The sequence below is a fragment of the Phoenix dactylifera genome, chromosome 1 (genome assembly GCF_051530095.1).
Source record: "Phoenix dactylifera cultivar Ajwa chromosome 1, Ajwa_hap1_PhDact_Kaust_v1.1, whole genome shotgun sequence".
NCBI lineage: Eukaryota > Viridiplantae > Streptophyta > Magnoliopsida > Arecales > Arecaceae > Phoenix > Phoenix dactylifera.
In genome coordinates, this window is record NC_143190.1 from 74,954,657 (window position 1) to 74,982,493 (window position 27,837).

Sequence of the window (27,837 nt, forward strand, 5' to 3'; positions counted from 1 at the left end):
TAACCAAAGAATTTTAGCTTATCTTCCTTTGAAGCTGTGAAAGTATATAATCACACTACAGAACACAATGTGTATTATTTACAGCATCTAGGAAATTTGGATGCCTCTACAGAAATATGTGATTGATATATGTACAATAATGAAGTCTAGAGGAAGGTTACATGCAGCATCATGCTCATGCATCAATAAGCAACAGCACCAGAAAACCCATCTCCATCATGAAGCAAGCTCTCTGTTAACCAATAGCCATCCCAAGAGCCACCTACCCTCTGTCACCAAGTGGCAGCGACTACTCAGATATACCAACTAACAACAATCTCTTTGTGGAATGGGGCAGAAACAAACCTGAACCATGGTAAATTGGAAGATTTCTTCCTCCTCTGGTCGAGAACCTTGTATCCAAACTCTCTGTTTGAATCGATTCTGTTTGCACGTTCAAATATCATGAAACAATACAGTAAAGTAAAATATCCATTAAAATTCAATTTAAATATTTCTAGATATGTTTGAAGTTAATATAAACTTACATTGTAGACTTATTAAAATTTAAAATAATATTTCATGTAACAAAGAAAACTGAAATTGAACTCATAGCAATGATATACCTCTTTAACCCACAAACTGCTCAAGATCTTCCTTTCCTTGTGACAAAGCAAAACCCGGTAAGTCGAATGGTGAAATATTCGCCTGAAGCGCTCAAACTGCATTGAAAAATAAATAGAAGTGATAGAAGATAGGAAATACAAAAACAAATTTCCATATGTTCACTTAATCATCACTAACTCAAAGAGTAGATAACTGACTGACCTGCCCTAAATCAAAGAATGGGCCAAAGTAGGTCGACCTTTCAAATGGATCAAACCCAGCAAACTGAAAAGTATATTCACAAACTCAGTGGATTCCTGAGTTCCATGAAAATGTAAACCAAGAAATGCCAGTACCCAAGAATTAAAAAAACATACCCTGTACATGACTTCTATCCCATAGTCTTGACGAGGTTGATCATTGTATTTTAGTGCTTCAAGTTGGCACTGCACTGCTTCTTCTGCACTAAACTAATATATAAAATCAAACTGCATGTATATTATAGAAAGAAAAACACGACAAACTTTACTAGTTTTGCAGTCAGAGAAATACATTCAGCCTTGGGCCAAAAGGCCTTTTCCTGCGAGATTCAAGCCTGCAAAAAAAATCAGCGCAAACAAAAGCCAATCACAGGAAGCAATCATAAGTTTCAATACAGATAATTTGAAGAAAATTCAAATTTTTTACAAAATTGATAGATATCCCTGCATGAATCAAACCATGTCTCAAGGGTGGAAAAAACATATTTCAGAAAAGAAAAGTCTGCTCAAAAGCATTTTAGATTTTGAACGATGTCTTATAGGTGGAAAAGGGATAAAAGGAAAGTGTGTAAAATTCTCATCAAAGTAATATACAAGAAACAAAGTTATGTTAAAGTTTGAAGTGTGCAGGAAAAAAAAGAGCAGCAAGCAATCATATTTTTCATATTTGAATAAATAAAGCTATTGTATTAGACTAATCCATGCAGATAAAAGCACAATGCGCATATCTATGTATCCATCCATTGTGTGATCATCAGGTTCAATATATTGCCTTTTCATCAGGCTATAACTTTTCCACATGGTCTCCTCTTATTGATTTTTGACCTTTTGTATCATAGAACCTCTTGTTACATTGCAACATATTATTTTGTTGCTGTTGTATTCAAAATCAAAGCTAATGAAAACACAATGAATAATTAATTTAAGGCTGACAATGCTTTAACAGATAGAAAGATGAATTACCATAAATGTGTTCCTTTCCTTGTGTGCTAAACCTTGTGAAGGAACTTCTTTTTTTTTTTCGAAAAAATGGTTTGCACTGCAGATGAAAGCCTTCACTAGCAAAGATACTCAGAAGATAAGGTTTAATTTCCTTAAAAACAAAGAAAGCAAAATGTTGCCCAGAGATGGTCACCCAAGAGGGGGGTGAATTGGGTGTTTTAAAATTTTTTGTCTAATAAAACACACAAATGTATGAGCTAAAGTAAAAATAAAGGTATGAAAACAGACAATCGCAAACACAAGCTTTTATAGTGGTTCGGAGCTTCCACTGCTCCTACATCCACTCCCCAAAGCACTTTGAGAATTTCCACTATAATCCAAGATTACAGTACGGTAGTTTTGCGAGTGCACTACCCAACTCGTTGTTTTACACCGGGCTAACAACGAACCCTAAAACCCCCAATTTCACCTAGGCTTGGGACGCCTTTCCCTTGTTCCAAGTCCCTTGACTGGAACAAGCACAATATTGAAAAAGTTTTACAAAAGATTTGAAAGCTCTAAATAAGCAAATATAACAATGATAAACAATGAAACCCGGAAGAACCCTTTTAGCCGTTGGAAGCGTGGGAAATGGTGGTTCTTCCGATGTGGATCGCGTTGGCTTGAATGTGAGCTTTGAAGCCTAGCGGAAGAGAGTAGTTGAGCACGAAATCACTTGGGAAGCTTGAAGGCACTTGATTTCTTCACTTGAATGCACTAACTCCCTTGAACCTCTTTTTCTTTCTTCTCTCTTTAATGATCTTGTGTTGGGTTTTTTTGAGAAGTTGTTGGAAAGCACTTAAGAGCTCCCTTTTATAGCCCAAAAAGCAAATATAGCCGTTAGAGATAAAGTTAAAGAGATTTGAAATTCAAACCAAACCTGCAAAAGTTGTCAGTCGCGTTCCAGGCGCTCCGGAGACGTCTCCGCTTCATCGCGAGACGTCTCGGCTGTAAGATTTTACTTTTGACGATGTTTGGGGTCGACTCGGCGCTTTACGGGGGCGACTCCGATGATGAACGGTTTGAATCCTTGTTTTTCTGTTTTTCTGAGAGGGTCGCCTCGGCGCTTTACGGGGACGTCTCGGCTTGTTTGCGCTTTTTGCATGGGGACGACTCCGCTCCCTTGGGGACGACTCCGCCGTTATATCTCCGAAAAACATGTCTTCTGGAATTCTCTGAGAGAGTCGACTCCGCTCTTTCAGGAGACGTCTCCGCTGCCTTATCACTGAAAAAGACATCCTCTGGAATACCCTGAGAGAGTCGACTCCGCTACCTCGGGGACGACTCGGGAAGTCTGCTTTTTACTTGCGGGGACGACTCCTCGTCCTGTGGAGACGGCTCGCGCGCATCTCTTGAAATCAGCCTTTCTGCCGCCACTGAGAGAGTCGACTCCGCTACTGAGAGAGTCGACTCCGACCCTGCGAGACGCCTCGCCAGGTGCCGGGGACGTCTCCCGACGTGCCAGTTCTTCCTGTTTGTGCCAGAGACGTCTCTGGGACAAACCGGAGACGTCTCGGCTGTCCCTGATCTGTTTTCTTCAACTTAAAAAATTCTTCAATAAATTCATAAAAATTATGGGAACTTGCCTAAATATTTCTTAACAATATTCTTAATTAAACACCTAAAATTCTCAAGTAAATTGTTAAGATAAATGGAACTATACTCTAGTATTTTGTATTCATCAAAATTCATTAGGGGGTCAACAATCTCCCCCTTTTTGATGATGACAAAACACTGAGTATATGCAAAATTCGAAATTTAAACATATACACAGTATTTGATCAGATGTACAAGTCTAATGTTTTGATTAGCGCTAGATACAATGTGCATAATTCAAAATAGTCAATTTTTAGTTCTATCCTTATGCATAAAATTGATCTTAATAGCTCTTAGGCAATTTTAGCATATCTACTGAATTTCAATCAAGTTAAAATGTAGATGGATGCTAAAGACAATTGAGAGCTAAGTTCCTTTTTGACTCCCCCTTTCTTTTCCAGAAAGGCAATTATCTTAAAGCCAATATTCTTCAATTTTAACTCTTTTTATTCAACTTTCGAGTATGATTGTAAATTTTGTATTTTGCATTTCATATATTGGTTCTACAAATGTATTTTTCTACTCCCCCTTTTTGTCATCAACAATGAAGGGGACAAATTATCCTTAGGTGCTTAAAGCATACTTTCTAGTAAAATTCAGCATAGTACCATGAACCACTCAAGGGTATTCAAGTTATTGCTCCCCCTGTCCAAGTTATTTTTATTAATGAATTCAGTCATTCATACCACTCCCCCTTTGTTCTGGAATTCATTTCAGACTCCTCTTTTTGTTTAAAATAGTTACCACAAGATGTGCTCCCCCTGTTTTGTATGCATTCATAAATTGTGTCAAATTTGAGCACTTAAGGTATGTTATGAGATCTTTAAGGCACATCATAGAATCACATACACAGAGTCAGAAATGTACACAAGGTTTCAAAAGAAATTGTATGTCATTCATATATCATTGTAAACCTTTGAAGTCATTACAAAGTTAAAGGAGGAGATCATTACAAGTATTCATTTCTAATACAAAAGGTGTTTCAAAATGAGCCTAGGGTTTACAAAAGAAGAACCCTAGATGTCTACAAAATGTCCCTCATCGGCGACGTTGCTCATAAGCCCTACAAGCTGCATCTATAAATGCATTGATGGAATCTAGTAATGTTTTGAACTGCTCTCCCTGGGACTGATGAAAGGCTGCCACTAGTGCTTCAAATTCAATGCTTGCCCTTTCAATTCTTCCTCGAAGTTGGGCAACCACAGTGCCCACATTACCTCCAGGGCTTGTCAGTTCTTGAAGGCTATTTGAAATGGTCCTCAAGCTGTCTTGTAGCTCAATTGATCTGAAGGCTTGGGTGGCATTCACACTAACTAGTTCTTGCGCTGTAGCTTCTATCTGAGCTCTAATTTCCTTCAGCTCTTGTAGAATCCCTTCATGTGAGGCTCTGATGGGGGCCAACTCAGTAGAGATCATCGATCTCATCTCCTCCCTCATCTGCTGGCAAATAACAGATGCTAAAGTGCGCATCTGGTCTTCTGATAGGGAGTAGGGCCCACTGACTGGAGGAGGTGGTGGCATGTATGTGGAAGGTCCAGCTGAGCTGGAGGGTACATCAGGAAAGTCCATGTGGCTATGTGGAGGAGAGTGGTGATCAGGCTCCTGAAGTGGGATCTCAGGCTCTAGGGTTTGAGCTTTTCTCTTTGGTACCTTGACCCATGACCCATCTACCTTGTGAAACTCCATTCTTCGCATTGTGCTCTCATTATAATAGTCGGTGTTTCTCAAGGGTTTTGCAGGCTCATTTTCTGGAATGGGTACTTTGAAATGTTTGAAGAGTAGGGTAAGGATCATCCCATAAGGTATGCTAAACCTAGAATACCTATGACATGTAGCAATGTAGTTCAACATAAGTCTAGGGAGGTTTAGGGGAATCCCTAGTAGGATGTGGTGCATGATAACTAGGTCTCGCTCCGAAACAAAATCAAAGCGGCCGGTTTTAGAAAATAAGACTCGGTTGACAATACTCAAAAGGAGTCTCATCTCGGCATTCAGGTCTTGGGAGTTAACCACATCGAGAGGGCCGCAGTCCTCTCGTCCTAAAAGCAAGTTTAGGGCTATTTCCCTTTGGGGATGTGAGGTCGGAGCCTCACCGTCTTTAGGAATTTGCAAGACACTAGATAGGACATCCTCATTAATTTCTACCAATGTCCCCCGGACATATGCAGTGTACCCTAAGTCCCCTAAGGCCATATTGCTAAATAGTTCTCTAACCAGGCCGGGGTAGGTCGATGTATTGAGTGTACAAAGGTGTTCCCAACCTTGGGCACGGAGTCTCTCTCCAATAGAGAACCCCTCACTATCTAGAAAATGAAAATCTATGTACCTTCCAGTGGTTACTGTGCGATTCGCACAGGAAATGGTCGCGGTTGGCGGAGCAACCGGAGGAGACGGCGCGGAAGGCTCTTTCCTCCGTTCCTCACCGTCGGTCGCTGCCCTAGGACGCCTCCCACCAGTCCTCCTAGCTCTTTTAGGTGCCACTGAATGAAAAACCTAGGAAAATGAGGAGAAAGAGGCTAGGGTTTGTGTTGGAGAGAAAATGGAGGCTAGGGTTTTTGTTTTTGTCGGGGATGAAAGGGATAGCTCGGGTCGGCTCGAGCTGTTTCGACCTATTTTAAAAACCCTCGTTCGGTCCCCGAGACGTCTCCGCGACTAAGGCGAGACGTCTTGCCGGGGGGACGTCTCTGCGATTTGCCAGAGACGTCTCCGGCACTGAAAAATTTCAGACTGATTTTTATCTTTTCCTAATTTGTTTCATTTAATCACACTAATCAATATGATTTCTTTTGGTGAATACAGAATGAGTTTGTTTGTGATCCTCCCCCTTAATAATACATCCTATAGAGGTTTGATAATGATTTTTGAATTATTAATGTTGAAATGAGGAATGTTTGACCAAATTTCGAATACCTATGAAATAGGCTCTGAAAATATCTCTATGAAGAGTCCAAGGGAGGGTAACCATCCTCCGGAAAGTCAAACAGTTCGTCATTTAGCTTAAATGGATTCATGCTTTCACTTATGTTGACCTTGAGGTGGATTACTAGCTTGAGTAGCAAAGCATTGCAATACAAGTTGAATTTATTTGCTAGGATCATACAAGCTCAAAGCATTCCTTAAGAAGTTGAACCTATCTTTACAAAGGGGCTTTGTAAAGATATCGGCTAATTGATTTTCAGTACATACATATTCAATCATCACATCATTTTTCAGCACATGATCCCTAATAAAGTGATGCCTAATTTCTATATGCTTTGATTTAGAGTGTTGGACAGGATTTTTTGTTAAATTGATTGCACTTGTATTATCACATTTAATTGGTATGTTGTCCATTTTGATACCGAAGTCTTCAAGTTGTTGCTTAATCCAAAGAACTTGGGCACAACAGCTTCCAGCTGCAATGTACTCAGCCTCAGCTGTGGACAAGGCGACTGAATTCTGTTTCTTGCTAAACCAAGAAACCAAATTAGCACCCAAGAATTGACATGTGCCACTTGTGCTTTTTCTGTCGAGTTTGCACCCGGCAAAATCAGCATCGAAATAAGCAATTAAATTTATGTCAGATTGTTTAGAATACCATTAGCCTACATTAGATGTCCCTACTAGATATCTAAAAATTCTTTTAACAGCTTGCAAGTGTGATTCCTTAGGACATGCTTGGTATCTAGCACACATGCAAACACTGAATAATATATCTGGCCTACTAGCAGTAAGGTAAAGTAAAGAGCCTATCATACCTCTGTACAATTTGCAGTTTATACTTTTACCTTTTTCATCTTTGTCAAGCTTGCAACTTGAGCCCATGGGTGTGCTAATTTCCTTTGCATCCTTCATCTTGAATTTTTCCAACATTTTCTTGATATATTTGGATTGACTGATGAAGATGCCTTCCTCTGATTGTTTTATTTGTAGCCCAAGGAAGAAGTTGAGCTCACCCATCATGCTCATTTCAAATTCTCCCTGCATAAGCTTGGCAAACTCTTGACAAAGACTATCATTAGTAGCACCAAAAATTATATCATCCACATAAATTTGCACAAGCAATAAGTCATTTCCTTTTCTTTTAATGAAGAGGATTTTGTCTACATTTCCTCTCTTAAATTTATTTTCAATTAGAAAATTACTTAATCTTTCATACCATGCCCTAGGAGCTTGCTTAAGCCCATACAATGCTTTATGCAATTTATAAACGTAATCTGGATGTAAGTGGTTTTCAAAGCCTGGAGGTTGTCCTACATAAACTTCCTCCATTATATAACCATTTAGAAATGCACTTTTTACATCCATTTGATAGAGTTTAAAGTCCATGAAGCATGCATATGCCAAAAGTAGTCTAATAGCCTCTAACCTAGCAACAGAAGCAAAAGTTTCATCAAAATCTATTCCTTCCTCCTGATTATAGCCTTTGGCCACTAGCCTAGCTTTGTTTCTTATTGCTACTCCATCTTCATCTAGTTTATTTCTATATACCCATTTGGTGCCTATAATTGAAACATTAGGGGGTCTTTTCATTAAAGTCCAAACTTGATTTCTTTCAAATTGATTTAATTCCTCTTGCATAGCATTCATCCAATTATCATCTTTTTCGGCTTCTTCTAGTGATTTAGGCTCTATTTGTGAAACGAAAGCAAGATAATTACTAGTATTTCTTAGAGAGGATCTTGTTCTTACCCCTTGCGAGGGATCACCAAGGATTAGATCCCTTGGATGACCATGTGCATACCTCCATTCCCTCGGAAGATCTTGATTTGTTGCTTGGGGTTGATCTTCATCTTGCTGAATTGTATCTTCCTTGACTTCATCCTCAAATTGTTTGTCTTGTATGGAGAACTCCTTCATTCTGTCTTCAAGTATACCTGCATCATTATCTTCTTCTTTTCTAGAAGAATCTCCATTAGCTTCATCAAAGACAACATGTATGGATTCTTCAACAACGAGAGTTCTCTTGTTGAAGACCCTGTATGCTCTACTAGATGAGGAATAACCTAAGAAGATCCCCTCATCTGATTTGGCACTAAATTTACTTAGATTGTCCTTTCCATTGTTTAAAATAAAACACCTACAACCGAACACATGAAAGTAGCTTATATTGGGCTTCTTATTTTTCATTAACTCATAGGGTGTTTTCTTTAAAATAGATCTAACTAATGCACGGTTTAAAATGTGACATGCAGTATTTATTGCTTCAGCCCAAAAGTATTTTGGTAGATCCGATTCGCACAACATGGTACGAGCCATATCTGCTAGTGTGCGATTCTTCCTTTCTACCACCCCATTTTGTTGGGGTGTCCTAGGGGCCGAGAAATTGTGATTGATACCATTTTCGTCACAAAACTTTTCAAAGTGCTGATTTTCAAACTCGGTACCATGATCACTCCTAATTGCTTTTAGTTTAAGATTGAGTTCATTCGAAATTCTATTATGAAACTTGATAAAAGCGGGAAAGGACTCATCTTTATGTGCAAGAAATGAAACCCATGTAAAACGTGAAAAAATCATCAACAATTACAAGACCAAATTTCTTACCCCCTAGACTAGCAGTTCTAGTGGGTCCAAACAAATCCATGTGAATTAGTTCTAGGGGTTTTGATGTTGAGACTATGTTCTTAGACTTGAAAGAGCTTCTTGTTTGTTTCCCTAATTGGCATGCAGCACAAATTTTGTTCTTTTCAAAGTCTATTTTTGGTAGTCCTTTGACTAGATCTTTTGTAATCAATTTAGAAATTAAATCCATGCTAGCATGCCCTAACCTACGATGCCATAACCAACTAGTCTCATTAACTTTGGAATCCATGGCTACAAGACATTGGCCATCCTTCATGGTGAGATCATCAAGATCTACCATGTAAACATTTCCATGCCTATGTCCCGTAAGTATGATCTCATTGTCAACTGGACTACTAATTATGCATAGTGAAGATTCAAATGACACTTTAAAACCCTTGTCACAAAATTGACTTATACTTAATAAATTATGTTTTAGTCCATTAACTAACAATACATTGTCAATAAATGAGGAGGGTGATATGGAGATTTTACCAACACCAATGATTTGACCTTTTGCATTGTCTCCAAATGTGACTACTCCTCCTTCTTTTGATTTCAAGGTGACGAAGAGACTCTTGTCACCGGTCATATGCCTTGAGCAACCACTATCAAGATACCACATTCTCTTTTTATTCTCGGCTGCAAGGCATACCTGCAAAATGATCATGTGAAGCTCTTAGGTACCCAAGTTTTCTTGGGTCCTTCGTGGTTAGTGTAGTTGGTTCCCTTAGGCACCCATACTTTAGTTATGTTTTTAGCTTTTACAAATGTACTCTTGTTTGTTTGGATCTTTCTTTGAATACAAGAGTAAGCTTTATGTCCACTTTTTCCACAATAAAAGCATGTAGGTTTTTCAGTTTTGACATCTTTTGCTTTCATAAAGAAATTCTTTAGATACTTTTGTTGCTTGTTAGTTTTATATCCTAATCCGGCTTTATTAAAAACAGCTCTTTGATTTGAAAGAATAAGACTTAATTTTTCAGAGCTTTGTGTAAATTTTTTAACAATTGGTTTGTACTTATGTACCTCATTCTTAAGATTCAAATTTTCTTTAACTAGTTCTTCCTTATCCTTTTTAAGGGATTCAACATGTTGTGCAAGTGAGGTATTATTATCGAGTAAGGATTTTACTTTTAGATTTAATTCCTTAATTAGTGTTTTTGCCGTTTCATTTTCAATGCTAAGTTTTGAATTTTTATTTTCTAGATCAATGGTGTTAACATTTTCAACGCTCTCTTTCTCAATCAATAGATTTTTAATATCATCCTTTAGTTTTAGATTGGAGGCTTTTAATTCTTTATTCTTTGCTCCTAACATACTACAATCACTCATAAGTTCTTGAAAAGCTTCATACAATTCTTCTAAAGTAAAATTTATAGTTGAGTTTTGACATACCTCGTCATCTTCGAATGCCATGAAGCACAAGTTGGCGGTTTCTTCCTTCTCTTCCTCGGAGGAGGATGTGTCACTATCATCCCACGTTGCTTTCAATGCCTTCTTCTTCTTCTTTCCAAAGTGCTTCTTTTGTTGAGGGCATTCGGAACGAATGTGTCCCGGTCTCTTGCAATCATAGCATATGATTGGGTCTCTTTCTTTTTCTTTTTCCTTTTTCCAATCATTTCTCCCTCCAAACTTCTTTCTTGGGAAGGGTTTCTTTCTTCTCATGAATTTCTTAAATTTCCTTACTATTAAACCCAAGTCCTCATCTTCGCTTTCTTCTTCACTCTCACTACTTTCTTCTTCACACACACTCGAAGTAGCCTTGAGTGCGATTGTCTTCTTCTTTGGCGCATCTTCTTCATGTTGCTTCATTGTCAGCTCATGCGTCATCAATGAGCCCAATAGCTGTTCGAGTGCCAATGTGTTGAGGTCTTTGGCTTCTACAATCGCCGTGACCTTCGTTTCCCAAGCTTTCGGCAAAGACCTGAGAATTTTGCTCACAAGTTCTTGATTAGTATAAGATTTACCCAAACTCTTTAAACCATTTATTATGTCGGTGAAACGTGCGAACATGCATGTGATGGTTTCATTGGGTTCCATCTTAAATAGCTCATATTTGCGAACTAGAATGTTCACTTTAGATTCTTTGACTTGATTTGTACCCTCGTGGGTAACTTCAAGTCTATCCCATATTTCCTTGGCAGAAGTACAGGTTGAAACTCTATTGAACTCATTCACATCTAGAGCACAAAATAATGAGTTCATGGCTCTAGAGTTGAGTTGAACCATCCTATTATCATTCTCATCCCAATCCTCCTCAGGTTTGGAAACTTGAATGCCATTAACCATGTGAGATGGTTCTTGTGGTCCCTTAACTATAACCCTCCACAAGGCATAATCTTGTGCTTGAATAAAGATCCTCATTCTAGTTTTCCAATAGGTATAATTTGTCCCATTGAAGAGTGGAGGTCTATTGGTTGCCTGCCCCTCAGCAGGAACATTGTTGAAGGGTGTTGCCATCTAGATCTTTAGCTAAGACGGTTAGGTCTTCAAGAAATATACAGAGCACCCGCTCTGATACCACTTGTTGCCCAGAGATGGTCACCCAAGAGGGGGGTGAATTGGGTGTTTTAAAATTTTTTGTCTAATAAAACACACAAATGTATGAGCTAAAGTAAAAATAAAGGTATGAAAACAGACAATCGCAAACACAAGCTTTTATAGTGGTTCGGAGCTTCCACTGCTCCTACATCCACTCCCCAAAGCACCTTTGGGAATTTCCACTATAATCCAAGATTACAGTACGGTAGTTTTGCGAGTGCACTACCCAACTCGTTGTTTTACACCGGGCTAACAACGAACCCTAAAACCCCCAATTTCACCTAGGCTTGGGACGCCTTTCCCTTATTCCAAGTCCCTTGACTGGAACAAGCACAATATTGAAAAAGTTTTACAAAAGATTTGAAAGTTCTAAATAAGCAAATATAACAATGATAAACAATGAAATCCGGAAGAACCCTTTTAGCCGTTGGAAGCGTGGGAAATGGTGGTTCTTCCGATGTGGATCGCGTTGGCTTGAATGTGAGCTTTGAATGCCTAGCGGAAGAGAGTAGTTGAGCACGAAATCACTTGGAAAGCTTGAAGGCACTTGATTTCTTCACTTGAATGCACTAACTCCCTTGAACCTCTTTTTCTTTCTTCTCTCTTGAATGATCTTGTGTTGGGTTTTTTTGAGAAGTTGTTGGAAAGCACTTAAGAGCTCCCTTTTATAGCCCAAAAAGCAAATATAGCCGTTAGAGATAAAGTTAAAGAGATTTGAAATTCAAACCAAACCTGCAAAAGTTGTCAGTCGCGTCCCAGGCGCTCCGGAGACGTCTCCGCTTCATCGCGAGACGTCTCGGCTGTAAGATTTTACTTTTGACGATGTTTGGGGTCGACTCGGCGCTTTACGGGGGCGACTCCGATGATGAACGGTTTGAATCCTTGTTTTTCTGTTTTTCTGAGAGGGTCGCCTCGGCGCTTTACGGGGACGTCTCGGCTTGTTTGCGCTTTTTGCATGGGTCTGCTCCCTTGGGGACGACTCCGCCGTTATATCTCCGAAAAACATGTCTTATGGAATTCTCTGAGAGAGTCGACTCCGCTCTTTCAGGGGACGTCTCCGCTGCCTTATCACTGAAAAAGACATCCTCTGGAATACCCTGAGAAAGCCGACTCCGCTACCTCGGGGACGACTCGGGAAGTCTGCTTTTTACTTGCGGGGACGACTCCTCGTCCTGTGGAGACGGCTCGCGCGCATCTCTTGAAATTAGCCTTTCTGCCGCCACTGAGAGAGTCGACTCCGCTACTGAGAGAGTCGACTCCGACCCTGCGAGACGCCTCGCCAGGTGCCGGGGACGTCTCCCGACGTGCCAGTTCTTCCTGTTTGTGCCAGAGACGTCTCTGGGACAAACCGGAGACGTCTCGGCTGTCCCTGATCTGTTTTCTTCAACTTAAAAAATTCTTCAATAAATTCATAAAAATTATGGGAACTTGCCTAGACATTTCTTAACAATATTCTTAATTAAACACCTAAAATTCTCAAGTAAATTGTTAAGATAAATGGAACTATACTCTAGTGTTTTGTATTCATCAAAATTCATTAGGGGGTCAACACAAAACATACACATGTTCCACATCTTCTTCCATAATAATTAGAGTCTCAAGGACACGTGCACGTGCATGCGCACATGAAGAACCGAAACAAAAACAAAAACAGCCTCAAAGTCAACAGATCATCTCCCCAGTAATGAACAATGACTCCTAGCCACTCCTTGGCGGCTACAAAGGAATCTTTGTCCCCTCGGTTTTGACATCTTATGCGAACAGTGCCGCCTCAGTTCCTCTGAATGAATAGAGCACTAATTCTGAGAAGTCCACAGCACAATGAAGATAAGACCTGCTGGAGCTTATTACTCCTAAACTAACCACTAATTCCATCAAAATCAGATCACAGTAACATACTCCAGAGCTTCCTTGTTACATTAGCATTGGTCCAACCCTTCAAATGACTCTCAGGAGGGTTGACAAAGAACCAAACAGCAAGCAGTATTGACTGAGCATCTCCCAAAGTATTGTTTCAATCATGAAAGATTGTTTCAAACATGTTAGGACACACGTGCATACCTCATTGGAGCCTACAAATCCTCAAAGAGGAATGGTGCAATTATTATTCTCAGCTTTTCAGATTCTTGATAGATGCACACTCCAAATACTAAATTCTTATTTTATCACAAGTACTATCTTCAGTCAAGATCACATAACTTCAGTATAGTAAAAAAAAAAAAGATGAAATAGGAACTGCAGTCAATACGAAGTCAAATAAAAATTTGGAGGACGTGATCTCTACTGCGACAACAAGAATCTGAATCCCATAAACAGGAATATCAGTGAGGTCTGACAAATTTATGCACATAGTGCAAATTAAAGTTAATATAGCATACTTGGTAAAACATGTCTAAATCTAGAATCTTATTTGACCACAAAGAATATTTTCAGCCAAGATTGCATGCAATCAGATGAATAGAAAACTTCCAGATTGGATTTCAACCATTCCAAAGTTATGAGAAGACGTGAACTCTAATAAGCTACCAAGAATCTGAATCCATAAGGTTGTCCAATTGTCCCTGCCTAAATAACTGTTGGGGGGAATAAAGTTTCCCCCCAAATGACATAAATGCCCCAGAGAAGCCGTACAACCTCCGACCCCGGACAGCAGAAGTCGGCGTCCGACCTCGGAACGCTCGGCCACGAGACGACCGACCCCGAGACCTCCGACCTAAGAGAAACCCCGATGTCCGAGGACCGTACTCTAACATCCCTCCGGCATTTATTGCGCATGGCCGCTGCAATCTTCCGGCACACTCAACAATAAATGCGGATCTCCGGCTTACTCCACCATTAATGCGGATCTCCGGCTTACTCCACCATTAATGCGGATCTCCGGCTTACTCCATAATAAATGCGCGTGGCTCCTGACATCTACGGATCCCCAGCTCTCCACGGCAAATCGACCCAGCAGGGTCTAGTCGACTATGATAAGTCTCTGATCTCGGCCATACCGCCAACATCAGTGCAATGATTCGCCTGACCGAGCACCGACCTGAACAACATGCCGAGCCATACTACGGCCTCTCCCTGTTACATCACAGGTAAACCGACCCCCGCATATAAAAGGGAGCCTTGGCCTCTCAAGGGGGAGGGAACATTGGTACCCCCAAAAATTCACTGTTTATCTTCCTTCTCCATACTATTTGCCCCCCTCACTGACTTGACCGTCGGAGGGCCGGCGCCGGAAAACCCGGCCACCGGTTCGTGTGCAGGCACCCAGACAGAGGACGCCGCCCGCCGGCGGACCACCGCCCCGCCGTGAGAACTCACATCCGCTCCCTCTCTTCGACCGAAGATTGCCCCCGGGTCCAATTTCCAGCAACAGTTGGCGCTAGAGGAAGGGACCGAGTAGCAGTCATGAAGTTGAGAAGTAAGGGAGCCTCTAACATCTCCCGGCGTCCCCCGCAAAGTCCTGGACACTCCGTCCAGAATTCTCCAACTCCAGCTGATCCAGTTCCTCAGGTCCAGCCGGAACAGTTTAACGCCCTGGTGCAGCAAGTCCAGGCCCTGGCCGCCGTCGTTCAAGGTCTACGGCGCGAGGAGGCTTTACCCTCACTTCCCCCGCAGGCCCAGGCCCCGCCGGAGTGTCTCCCCAACGGCCCGGTTCTCCCCAGCCAAAATTTGCATGGCTCCTCCAGAGCCAACAATGGAGAACGAGCTTCTCCCCAGAGAGAGTCACCGGGAGAAGGTTTCGACCGGAGACCCCAACTCTCTGAGGCGGAGTCAGCCCCGGACCGCCGTGGGCTGGCGCAAACCACAGCGACAATCCCACGGGTGGGGGAGCTTGACCGAAAAGTTGAGCATCTGGAGCGCCAGATCGTGGCACTCCACAGCAAGAAGGCAAGACAGGAAGGGGACTTTGAGTTCACTACCAAGTCCCCCTTCTCCCGCCAGATCGAGGACGAGCCGGTTCCCGCGAGGTTCAAAATGCCTCAGGTGGAGCCCTACAGCGGAATCACCGACCCCCTTGACCACCTGGAGAGTTATCGGGCCCTCATGGCCCTACAAGGGTCCTCGGAGGCCATACTCTGCAAGGCCTTCCCAGCAACCCTCCGAGGGACCGCCCGGCTTTGGTTTTCTGGACTGAAGCCGAACACGGTGTCCTCTTTTGAGCAGCTCGGCAGGCAGTTCGCCACCAACTTTGCTGCCAGCCGGCGCCAGCGACGGACATCAGACTCCCTCCTGGACATCAAGCAGAAGGAGGGGGAGTCCCTCAAAGAGTACCTGGACCGCTTTACCGCCGCCACATGGGAGGTTCGCGAGCTAGACCAGTCGATAGCCATGTCGGCTTTGAAGACTGGGGTTCGCTCTTACCGATTCCTCTTCTCCATCGAGAAAAGCTTCCCGGCCGACTTCACCGAAATGCTGGCCCGAGCCCGGAAGTACGCCAAGGCCGAGGAGGCAGTCGCCTCCAGGCGGGGAGCAATTGAGCCAGCCTCGAAGAAACAGAAGAAACGCCGCGAGGAACGCGGCCGACAAAGGAGCCGGTCGCCCCGCAGAGAGAAAAATCTCCCCAGACTGAGGAGTCCGCCCCGTCAGCAGGGGCGACCTCAGCAGAGGACACCTCCTCGTCCGAGGTCTCCACCACGGCCCCGGATGTACCAGGCGAGGTACGAGAACTATACACCCGTTAATGCTCCCCGGGCCGAGATCCTGATGGAAATTGAGGGTCGGGACTTCTTCCGACCCCCGCCTCCTATGCGAGACACGGGATTCCCCCGAAATACCAGGAAGTATTGCCGCTTCCACCGAGACCGTGGGCACGACACGGAGGACTGCTTCCAACTCCGGGACGAGATAGAAGCGCTCATCCGACGGGGAGTACTCAACCGGTTCGTGAGGAATCGACCTGAGGAAAGAAGGCCGGCGGAGAATGTCGCACCAACCGAAAATCCAGGCGACAACAGGCCCATCGCCGGCACCATCAACATGATCGGGCGGGCCTCGGCAGGAACAGCCGCCCAGGGAACACCCCCGAAGCGCCCACGTACCGATGAAGTCATCTCGTTCTCGGACGAGGACTTAGAAGGGGTCGAGACCCCTCACGATGACGCTGTGGTCATCTCAATGATTGTAAATAGGTTTGATGTAAAGCGTGTCCTAGTTGACAATGGAAGTTCAGCCAACATTTTGTACTACCACGCCTACCAAAAAATGGGGTTGACAGAAGGACATCTCCGGAGAATCAGTGCCCCGCTAGTCGGGTTTACCGGAGATGCGGTCTCGGTTGAAGGTGAGGCTAGCTTCCTTGTCACAGTTGGCCTCGCCCCCCGGGAGAGCACTGTGAGGATGGACTTCCTGGTGGTCCGTCTGCCCTCGGTCTACAACGCCATCCTTGGGCGCCCAGGGTTAAACACCCTTCGAGCCGTGGTTTCAACTCGCCATTTACTCATGCGGTTCCCCACCGACCAAGGAGTAGGCGAGGTCCGCGGAGACCAACTGGTCGCCAAGCAATGCTACATGGCGGCCCACACAGTGAAACAACCAGCTGAGGCGCCAGACCGCCCGACGCGCCCTTCACTCCCCATAGAAACCCTCGATGCGAGGGACACCCCCTGGAAGAAGCAAGTAGAGCCCGGTGAGCTCCTTATTCAAATCCCACTACGAGAAAATTTTTCCAAGCTAACCGTGCAGGTCGGCTCCGGCCTCGGCGCCCATGAGAGGGATCGCCTCGTCAGCTTCCTGCGGGATAATGCCGATGTCTTCGCCTGGTCGCCCGCGGACGTGCCAGGAATTGACCCTGAGGTCATGGTCCACCGACTTCAGGTGAAACCAACCAGCAAGCCTGTAAAGCAGAAGAAAAGAGGCTCCGACCCCGAGCGACAACGAGCTGCGGCCGAGGAGGTGGACAAACTCCTCGGAGCCGGCTTCATCCGGGAGGTCTCCTACCCGGACTGGCTCGCCAACATAGTCCTCGTAAAGAAGGCCAACGGAAAATGGCGTATGTGTGTGGACTACACCGACCTGAACAAGGCCTGCCCAAAAGACAGTTTCCCCCTCCCGAGCATCGACCAACTCGTCGACTCCACCTCGGGACACCAACTGCTAACTTTTATGGACGCCTTTTCAGGATACAATCAAATCCGAATGGCGCCAAAAGACGAGGAGAAGACGGCCTTCATCACCGACAAGGGCACCTACTGCTATAAGGTGATGCCCTTTGGCCTGAAAAACGCTGGGGCCACCTATCAGAGGCTGGTCAGCCAGATTTTTAAAGACCAGATCGGCCGGAACATGGAAGTCTACGTGGACGACATGTTGGTGAAGAGCCGAGCGGCGGAACACCACATAGCCGATCTCGACGAGACGTTCGCCAAGCTCAGAAAATATCAAATGAAACTCAATCCGGCGAAGTGCGCGTTTGGGGTCACCTCGGGCAAGTTCCTGGGTTTCATAGTGACCCAGCGCGGAATTGAGGCCAACCCGGAGAAAATCCGGGCACTGCAAGAGATGTCGCCTCCAAAGACAGTTAAGGAGGTGCAGCGGCTCGCGGGGCGGGTAGCCGCCCTGGGAAGGTTCGTCTCTCGGTCGGCCGAGCGTTGCCTCCCCTTCTTCAAGAGCCTCAAACGGCCGAAAGATTTCCGGTGGACAGAAGAATGCCAGCAGGCCTTTGAAGAGCTTCGGAGCCTTCTGGCTTCTCCCCCGCTGCTCACCAAGCCCCGGAAAGGCGAGGTCCTTTACTTATATCTGGCCGTCTCCCCAGCCGCAGTGAGCTCAGTTCTCATCCGGGAAGAGGACAAGCTCCAAAAGCCGGTCTATTACACCAGCCGGGTTCTCAGGGATGCCGAGACCCGATATTCTAAACTTGAGAAGACCATCTTCGCTCTCATCATCTCGGCTCGGAGACTCAGGCCTTACTTCCAAGCCCACACGATAGCTATATTGACCGACCAGCCCATGAAGCAAATATTGCAGAGGTCGGATCGTGCGGGGAGGGTCGCCAAAGGGGCGGTCGAGCTCGGGGAATTCGACCTCGAATATCGGCCCAGGCCGGCTATCAAAGCTCAGATACTCGCCGACTTCATCGTGGAGTGCACCCTTCCGGACGACCCCGAGCTGCCATCTGAGTCCGTGGAGGAGACCCCGAAGCAGCCATGGGTCCTGCACTCGGATGGGTCTTCGACCCCGGGGGGCAGCGGGGCCGGACTTATCCTCACCAGTCCAGATGGAGTGGTGGCTGAGCAAGCTCTGCGCCTCGAGTTCCCGGCCTCGAACAATGAGGCCGAGTATGAGGCTCTCATCGCCGGGCTCAAGCTGGCGAGAGAACTAAAAGTGGGAGATCTGACGGCCTTCAGCGACTCCCAGCTGGTGGTGAACCAGGTCCAAGGAGATTTTGAAGCTAAAGGGCCATCCATGCAAAAGTATCTCCAAAAGGTGCGGGAACTCACATCTGCCCTGAATTCTTTTAATATTCGGTACATTCCCAGAGCGGAAAACCTCAGGGCAGACCAGCTATCCAAACTGGCCACCTCCCGCATGAGCGAGCTTCCCAAGGGAACAGCGCTCGAGTATCTTCAGACCCCCAGCACGGAGGAACCCGAGCCTACCATGTACGTCGACTCCGAGCCAAGTTGGATCGATGGGCTCATCTGCTACCTTCAGGACGGAACCCTACCTCATGACGAGACGGAGGCTCGTCGAATCAAGCGCGAGGCTCCCCGGTATGTCTTGTACGAGAATAAACTCTATCGACAATCATTTACTTCTCCCCTTCTCAGATGCCTCCGCCCCTCCGAGGCGAACTACGCCCTCCGAGAGGTCCATGAAGGGATCTGCGGAAATCACCTAGGGGGTCGAGCCTTGGCCCATAAGATCCTGCGGCAGGGATACTACTGGCCCACACTCCAGAAGGACGCAACAGATTTCGTCCGCAAGTGCGATCGGTGCCAACGAAACGCCAATATCCAGCGCCGACCTTCAGCTCTGCTGACCTCCATCATCGCCCCCTGGCCGTTTGCCCAATGGGGGATCGACATCCTGGGGCCCTTTCCCCTGGCCACCGGACAGAGAAAGTTCCTGGTCGTCTCCATCGACTACTTCACCAAATGGGTCGAGGCCGAACCCGTTGCCCGGATCACCGAGCAAAAGATGCGGGACTTCGTGTGGAAGTCCATAATCTGCAGATTCGGACTACCCCGTATCCTTATATCTGACAATGGTCGACAATTTGACAATGTTCATTTCAGGGAATTTTGCTCTGAACTCGGCATTGATCACCGTTTCACCTCGGTCGCTCACCCCCAGACAAACGGGGAAACTGAGGTAACTAACCGAACTATTTTGCAGGGACTTAAAGCTAGGCTTGATCGGTCCAAAGGACAGTGGGTCGAGGACTTGTACAATGTCCTTTGGGCGTACCGGACCACGTTCCGACTACCCACGGGAGAGACCCCCTTCAACCTAGCATACGGCACTGAGGCCGTCATCCCGTTGGAGATCGGCCTGCCTTCTCCCAGAGTGGAGCATTACGACCCCGACACCAACTCTTCCCAGCTAAGGAGCAACTTGGACCTTGTCGAAGAAACGAGAGAGATCGCCCGGGTTCGCATGGCGAGATACCAACAGCGAACGGCCCAATACTACAACTCCAGAGTCAAGCCCAAGCTCTTCAAAGTAGGGGACCTCGTCCTCAGGAGAGCCGAGGCTTCTCAACCGACCGAGCAAGGAAAGCTCGCCCCAAATTGGGAAGGGCCGTATCAAATCGCCCGGGTACAACGACCAGGGGCGTACAAATTGAAGTCCCTGGAGGGGACTCTGATCCCACGAAGCTGGAACTCCGAGAATCTACGGATGTATTACCAATGAAACCCTAAGGGGTTCAAAACAATCAGGACAATGGACTCAGCTCCTTTTTCTGCAAATATTTCTCTCACCTTGATAACTGTAATCCTCTTTTAATATTGGGTCGTCTGTGATCCTCAGATTCCCCGGCCAAAATCGGGATGCCTCGAGGCTCGACCGTAGAGTCCCAAACTCCCTCGACCTCGGGAAGAATCGCAAGACGATGAGACGTGGAATGGAGCAGGATTCCTCGACTTAGGCCGAGATGCCCCGAGTGTCGACAGTGCGTGCCCAGACCCCTCGACACTTCGGGAAGACGGGGTAGTACCTTCGCGGCCCCCCGTGGCGCTCATCACCAACAACGGGGTAGTACCTTCGCGGCCCCCCGTCGCGCCCCCTCGACTAAGGTCGGGATGCCCCGAGGGTCGACCGTAGAGAACCAGACTCCCTCGACCTCGGGAAGGCGCCGTGAGGGGTGGAAAGGGTGGCTCCACCTGGGGCGCCACGAAGTGGACCCCCAGGAGCGGTCGACGATCCCCGATCCCCGAAGCGAGCGATCCCTCGACTAAGGTCGAGATGCCCCGAGTGTCGACAGTGCGTACCCAGACCCCTCGACACTTCGGAAAGACGGGGTAGTACCCTCGCGGCCCCCCGTGGCGCTCATCACCAACAACGGGATAGTACCTTCGCGGCCCCCCGTAGCGCCCCCTCGACTAAGGTCGGGATGCCCCGAGGGTCGACCGTAGAGAACCAGACTCCCTCGACCTCGGGAAGGCGCCGTGAGGGGTGGAAAGGGTGGCTCCACCTGGGGCGCCACGAAGTGGACCCCCAGGAGCGGTCGACGATCCCCGATCCCCGAAGCGAGCGATCCCTCGACTAAGGTCGAGATGCCCCGAGTGTCGACAGTGCGTACCCAGACCCCTCGACACTTCGGAAAGACGGGGTAGTACCTTCGTGGCCCCCCGTGGCGCTCATCACCAACAACGGGGTAGTACCTTCGCGGCCCCCCGTAGCGCCCCCTCGACTAAGGTCGGGATGCCCCGAGGGTCGACCGTAGAGAATCAGACTCCCTCGACTTCGGGAGGTACCACAGGTCAGCAAAGCGTCCGCAGACCCGCCGACCTGACACAAGACCCCTCGACCAAGGTTGAGGTGCCCCGAGGTCCGACCACAGGGTCTCAAACTCCCTCGACCTCGCAAAGAGCTACAAATCAATAAAGTCTCCCCAAGCCCTCTCAACCTCGGCGGGTGCTGTCGGGTCCGTGAGAAGCCCGAGCCCCCTTAAAGTCAAAAATGACTCCGCAGGTCGACGAGGAAGGGAAGCAGCCTACTCCACCATGCGAAGCATAACTCTGAGAATGAAAGAGGTACATTCAACTGGACGCCCTCCTTGTCAAATTCTATTTACATATTACTGAGCGGAATCTTAATGTTGGAGCCTTATCTCGCCCCAAAGTCGGGCCTCTCTAACGGGTCGGCTTAGGATCGACCTCCTAATTACATTATGCATGCACCGTTCGTCAAGCCTCCGAAACTGGTACAGAGGATTTCATAAATCAGTGCCCAACTCGGCTCTTCGACGTAAGCTCCTACGTCCGGCTGAAAAAGTGGTCCCGGCCACGAATGTGCCAGCCAAACGCGGGTACCAAGGCAATCTCTGGAAACCCAGCCTTGCTCACCGAAGCCTCGGCAGAGTCCGAGAACAATAACTACGAAAACCGTCGGTAATGACCTGCCTATTGGCCCGCGCTCCCTCTGAGGGGTTTGGAGTTAAGTTCGGAGACCCGACTAAACTCCCCGATTAGCGGCACGCACAGACCTAGTCCGGTCTTAGTTAAAGGGCTAAGGCCCGACCTCGACGCCTTGGGACTCTCCTAAAGGCTAAACGCAATGACCTCCACGACTCCCAAATCCGAGCTATAGGACTTAGAGAAATTTTCTAAAAAACTCAAGACTCGGAGCTCCTCTTCGTCGGGATGACTGGAACCCGAGAAGGCTAAGATGTAGCCCGGGAAGAAGGACAACTTCGTTAAGCAGCCCGAAAATTAAAATGCGAAGCTAGGCCATCGAGGCGGTTCGCTAAGGCCCTGGCCTCGGTCATGACAACAGAGGGAAAGATGAACACGGAATGGCAAAAATACTTTTTCATTAACAAAGGGCCGGAAGGCCAATTACAAAATTGGAAGTCGGCCGCTCAAGGGCCGACCCCGGATACAATGAAAAAGAAAAGAAAAATATGCTAAGTCCTAAGCGGCGGGAGCCACATCCGGGGGGTCGTCCGGCACATTGATGACCTCAAGACCTTCCTCCGGAACAGGCTCGGGGTCGGGAGCAGGAGCTTCGGGCACCACCTCCGGGACAGCGTCCGCCTCGGCCGCCAGAGCCACCTCCATGACACCGTCCGCCTCGGCTACCCCCGTCGAAGGCTCGGCGGGGTCTTGCTCATATATTCCCGCCTCGGATGTCAGGATGGTGGGAAGGGCTCGCACGTCGGACCCCCAGCCCCGGTCCTCCCTCGGACGGACCGTCGAGAAGTCGTACTGAGGGCAGTACAGGCGCACCTGCTCTCGGAAGTTCTCGAAGCCTCGAAGGAAACCGTCGACCGTCTCCTCCTCCAACATGTCGCGGAACTCTTGCGACTCTTTGAAGAGTTCCACGGCGTGCTCGGCTCGTTCGAGAGCCCTCCTCTCCCGGGCCTCAAGTTGCTCGAGTCGGAGGCGAAGGGCCCTCTCCTCATACTCGAGGGCCGCGACCCTGGCCTGGACCTCCCCCAAGCGCGCCTCCGTGCCGCGCATGGTTGCCTTGGTCATGGCGTGAGCCGCCTTCTCCTCCTCAAGCGCCCCCACCACGGCAAGACGCTCGGCCTCGGTGGCCGCCCACCGAGCCTCGGCAGCGGCCGACACCGCTTCTAGCTCGGCGATTCTTTTCTTGGCCGGCTCCAGCTGCTGGCCGAGCTGCCGAACTTCTTCCCGATACCCGTGGGCGAGGAACGCCATGGTGTCGAGCTCGAGAATATGCTGAAAAAAAAAAAAAAAAAAAAAAAAAAGAAGAAGCGAGGGTATTGTGAGTTGAAAGGCACGTATGCACGCTAATAACTCCGGAAAATTAAGAAGGAAACTTACCCGGGCCGTGCTGCAGTAAGCACTGCCGGCGACCTCCTCCAGCGAAATCCCCCGGAACACGGCCCGGTCCGCTGGAAGCACTGCACGCCGCAACATGGAGCGTGCGACCTCGGCGTCCTGAAAGGCCGAGCTCCCCTCAGGAATGGAAGAGTCCGGCTCAACCGACTCTTCTCGGAAAGCTCGGGAAGAACTCGGCACGATCGAACCCGAGGTCCCGGAGCCGCTCGCCTCGGGGCCTCGGGCAGGCCCGGGTCCTGGCTGCTGCGGCCGGGCCACGGACGATTCCCCCCGCCGGGCAAGGGGGGCAGGGCAAGGAGGGGCCGATGGGCCCGCACCACTGACCACCCGCTCCCGCCTCGGGTCGGCCGCAGGGGCCCCCGCCTCGGGGCCACTCGTCCCGGCCGACGAGGAAGCGCCGTCTGTCCTCGCCCTCCTCCGAGGCTGGGGATTAGCCCCCCCGGCCTCGGCCTCCCGCCTCCTCAGGCGGGAAAAAAGCGACGTGTTACTGGTCGGCATACGGGGAATATCTGAAATCAAAAATTTTGTTAAGTGTCAGGCCAGTGGCAGTAAAAGCGAAAGACAAAGAATGAAAATAACGTAGCCGCCCTTACCCTCGGGGCGCGCCGAGCTCAGACCCACGCTCGCCAGGGCGTCCTCCCGCAGGAGCTCGGTCAGGTTGTTGCCCCTCCCGAGGGCTCGCACAGAGTCTAGGATCCTCAGCTCCCTCCCCGTGGGCTCGGAGAGTCTGTTGAGGGCCTTCAGCCGTGGGTGTCCCCACCTCGGCTCAAACCCCCAAGGCGCCACAGACGCCAGAAAGAAAAACTTCCTCTTCCACTCGTGGATCGAGGAAGGGGCGCCCCGGAAGAGTGACATACCGCCCCGAAAGGCGAAGTACAACCACCCTACGTCCGCCGGATTTTTCTTTAACAGAAAACACCGACGAAAAAGGCCTACCGAAATCGGGATCCCGTGCCCGAGGCACAGGGATAAAAACCCGATTATGGTCCTCCATGAGTTCGGAGCTAACTGCGCCGGGACGAGCTGGTACTCGGCCAGTAAGTCGCTCACGAACTCATGGGCAGGAAAACGCAGGCCCGCCCAAAGTGTCTCGCGGTAGACCGCGATCCGACCTGGGGGCGGCTGCGTCACCCTGTCTTCCGGCCCTGCGGTTTCAAGGCGAAACCCGGGCTGGAAGAAGAAGCGGGAGCGGATTAATTCCAGCTCCTCTCCCGACAGACTCGACCCAACCTCTTCGGGACTGGAACCCATTCTCACGGAAGAGTGGAGCAAAAATTAAGAGTAGAAAATGGAAGTTGACGAGGAGGAAAAAAGAGGAAACCCTAGTGAAAACAGGAAGAAAACCTACTGGACATTGCCGGAAATCGCTCCGGGCACCACCAGCAAGATTCAGCTGAGGGAGGAAGCAGGGGGGAAAGACGACGAAAATAAGAGGCAGCCAAGCAAGACCTTTAGGGCAGACTCGTGGGATTTATATGGACCCCCCTGACGGCCCAGATCGACGGGGTCGGTTCTCATCCCCCCGACCGAGTTGCGCCACGTGTCGACCTCGGAAGCCGAGGCACCGTATTCACTCTGGTTTAATAAATCGGATACGAAATCGAAGCGTTGTCCCATCGGATCTCGGGGCCTCATCATGGGTCCACAGAATCAAATCGTCCTGAGGAACGAGCGGACGTAACCCCCGCTCCCCTCGTTTAATAAGATCTGGGACACGTGGAGCCCCGATGAGGCCTCCACTTCTTCGGAATTATGATCCAGTAACATGAAATCGAAAGCGTCCGACCTCGGGCCGCGCCGCGTGTCCGTTTCAAACCCCGTAACGGCACACTCATTAATGAGCCAGAAGCGTCGATTACGGAATCGAGACATCGCCTCGACGAGCTCGAGGTCCCCCCTCATTAATCCGCCGTAAAATGATCCTGGCGATTCAAGAAGCATGATGATACGAGCCCCATCATTAGCTCACCGAATAAAGCAGCCTCGAGACGAGGGCGCATATCTCACCATGAAGACTCCGGAAAGCACAAGGGGGCGGGCGAGACCTTCCCCCCAACCTTAGTGACAGATTTTACTTCCCACGTCCGAGCCCCACAAGCTGCTCGAACTCGGAAGTCGGGGGGTAGTGTTGGGGGGAATAAAGTTTCCCCCCAAATGACATAAATGCCCCAGAGAAGCCGTACAACCTCCGACCCCGGACAGCAGAAGTCGGCGTCCGACCTCGGAACGCTCGGCCACGAGACGACCGACCCCGAGACCTCCGACCTAAGAGAAACCCCGATGTCCGAGGACCGTACTCTAACATCCCTCCGGCATTTATTGCGCATGGCCGCTGCAATCTTCCGGCACACTCAACAATAAATGCGGATCTCCGGCTTACTCCACCATTAATGCGGATCTCCGGCTTACTCCACCATTAATGCGGATCTCCGGCTTACTCCATAATAAATGCGCGTGGCTCCTGACATCTACGGATCCCCAGCTCTCCACGGCAAATCGACCCAGCAGGGTCTAGTCGACTATGATAAGTCTCTGATCTCGGCCATACCGCCAACATCAGTGCAATGATTCGCCTGACCGAGCACCGACCTGAACAACATGCCGAGCCATACTACGGCCTCTCCCTGTTACATCACAGATAAACCGACCCCCGCATATAAAAGGGAGCCTTGGCCTCTCAAGGGGGAGGGAACATTGGTACCCCCAAAAATTCACTGTTTATCTTCCTTCTCCATACTATTTGCCCCCCTCACTGACTTTACCGTCGGAGGGCCGGCGCCGGAAAACCCGGCCACCGGTTCGTGTGCAGGCACCCAGACAGAGGACGCCGCCCGCCGGCGGACCACCGCCCCGCCGTGAGAACTCACATCCGTTCCCTCTCTTCGACCGAAGATTGCCCCCGGGTCCAATTTCCAGCAACAATAACTAATGCACATAACGTAATAAAATTAACAGGCATTCAAAGATAACCACAACGTGAATTTTTTCCCTCATGACTCGGGAGAAGCCTAATCACCTTTGCAACATCCAACAACCCCGAACTTCATCGTGATAAAGATGAAATCCGAGCACTCCAAATTAGGTTTTTCTTGCAACATAACTCGGCCACCACACGAATTTTCTTTTTAATGAAAGCACCACAGGAAACAATCACGAGCCAAAATAATTCAAGAAATTTATATAATAAAAAAAGAATTTTTCTACGAACAAAAGATTCCGAAAACCATAGTGCAGGAAACCGTGCCTTCGATGCGTATAAATTCCAAGAAACAAATCCATAGTGCAAATATTTCGTTATTCCTATTCTCAGAAGCATCTCGAATAACAAAAAATAGAGAGAAGAAATAAGGACGACAAAATCCTTAATTGTCACAAAGATATCCAGCATGGAACCTGTGGCCGGAAATCGACCGTCTAAATAAAAATTGACCAACAAGAGCCAAAGATCCACGGTTTCTTGTAAATATAAAAAAGAAGGAGAAAAGGGGATGAAATCGAAGAAAGGGTCCCGGATGGAATAAAGGTTTAAGAAAGAAAGGGCGAAGTAGGCGTGATACCAAGCCGAGGAGAGAAAATCGGGAACGGGAACGTCCGAGGAAGCTCTGAAACGAGCGGTCGGGGAGAAGGATTTCGATCGGCCGCCGGCGAAGAGAGATATTGACCGAGGCGACAACAACGCCATGAGTCGGAGTCGGACCACCCACCCTCGTTTCCTCTGCTTTCCCTGGATAGAGAACCATAGTATTTATGATCGCTTGTCTCTCGGACTATCCCGTCCGTGGACAAAATGACGATGGAGATTAAAACAGAAAGGAAATGGACGGTGGTCCGACTCCGACCCATGGAAGATCGGTGGACACGGAAGTGGAGCAGCCAAGCAAAATTACGTCAGCGGAAGGACATCTTCCTTGCGGAGAATTAAGGGACGATGAACTCGGTGATTGGCGGACCGACTATAGGCAGAGCTGGCTAATGCCCACATCCCACACTTCCGGGCGTTCACCAAATCATTCTGGGTAAAATTTGTATTGCAGATTATGACACTAACAGTTCCAAGTGAGAGACTGGGTAAAATTCTTTTTATGCAAAACAAGTGCACCAACTCACGTGTCATGTAATTAGGAAGTTGAAAACAAATTAGGCTATTATTTTTCAATTCATATATTGCAATCTTGGACACTTGATGGGATGGAAGAGATTTTCTAGAAGAGTTATGAGTCTGTTTCTTTTCATCTCTGTCAAAAAAATTTTTTTTTTTTTTTGAATTCTATTAGTTGCATTCATGCTCGACCAGTATAAGTCGCCGTTGTAAAAAAAAAAAACTCGATGGCTATTATTTCTCTGATTGGAAAAACAAAGAG

General features: G+C 47.9%; 2 protein-coding genes across 8 annotated transcripts; both read right to left on the reverse strand.

Moving 5' to 3' along the window:
* Positions 1–27,212, reverse strand: LOC103711889 (retrovirus-related Pol polyprotein from transposon TNT 1-94). 7 transcript variants are annotated; one of them, XM_026806518.4, is made up of 7 exons: positions 27,034–27,212; positions 1,138–1,180; positions 963–1,055; positions 808–870; positions 606–701; positions 346–408; positions 1–269 (listed from the first exon to the last, which is right to left on the reverse strand). In XM_026806518.4, the coding sequence occupies exons 1-7, from the start codon at positions 27,156–27,158 to the stop codon at positions 183–185; spliced, it is 570 nt and encodes a 189-aa protein (XP_026662319.3). In that variant the 5' UTR covers positions 27,159–27,212; the 3' UTR covers positions 1–182. The 7 variants fall into 7 exon arrangements, 5 of the variants coding, with proteins under 5 accessions (XP_026662319.3, XP_008796430.3, XP_089783379.1 ...); XM_008798208.6 differs by having other exon boundaries at positions 346–423; positions 27,034–27,211; XR_016398345.1 differs by lacking the exons at positions 1–269; positions 346–408; positions 606–701; positions 808–870; positions 27,034–27,212 and adding an exon at positions 9,462–18,639 and having other exon boundaries at positions 961–1,045.
* LOC148700493 (uncharacterized) lies at positions 22,403–27,036 on the reverse strand. Its single transcript, XM_089927256.1, has 2 exons — positions 23,459–27,036; positions 22,403–23,353 (listed from the first exon to the last, which is right to left on the reverse strand). Exons 1-2 carry the CDS (start codon positions 23,972–23,974, stop codon positions 22,583–22,585), a joined length of 1,287 nt encoding a protein of 428 aa, XP_089783382.1. The 5' UTR covers positions 23,975–27,036; the 3' UTR covers positions 22,403–22,582.
* Positions 27,213–27,837: the final 625 nt, after the last annotated feature.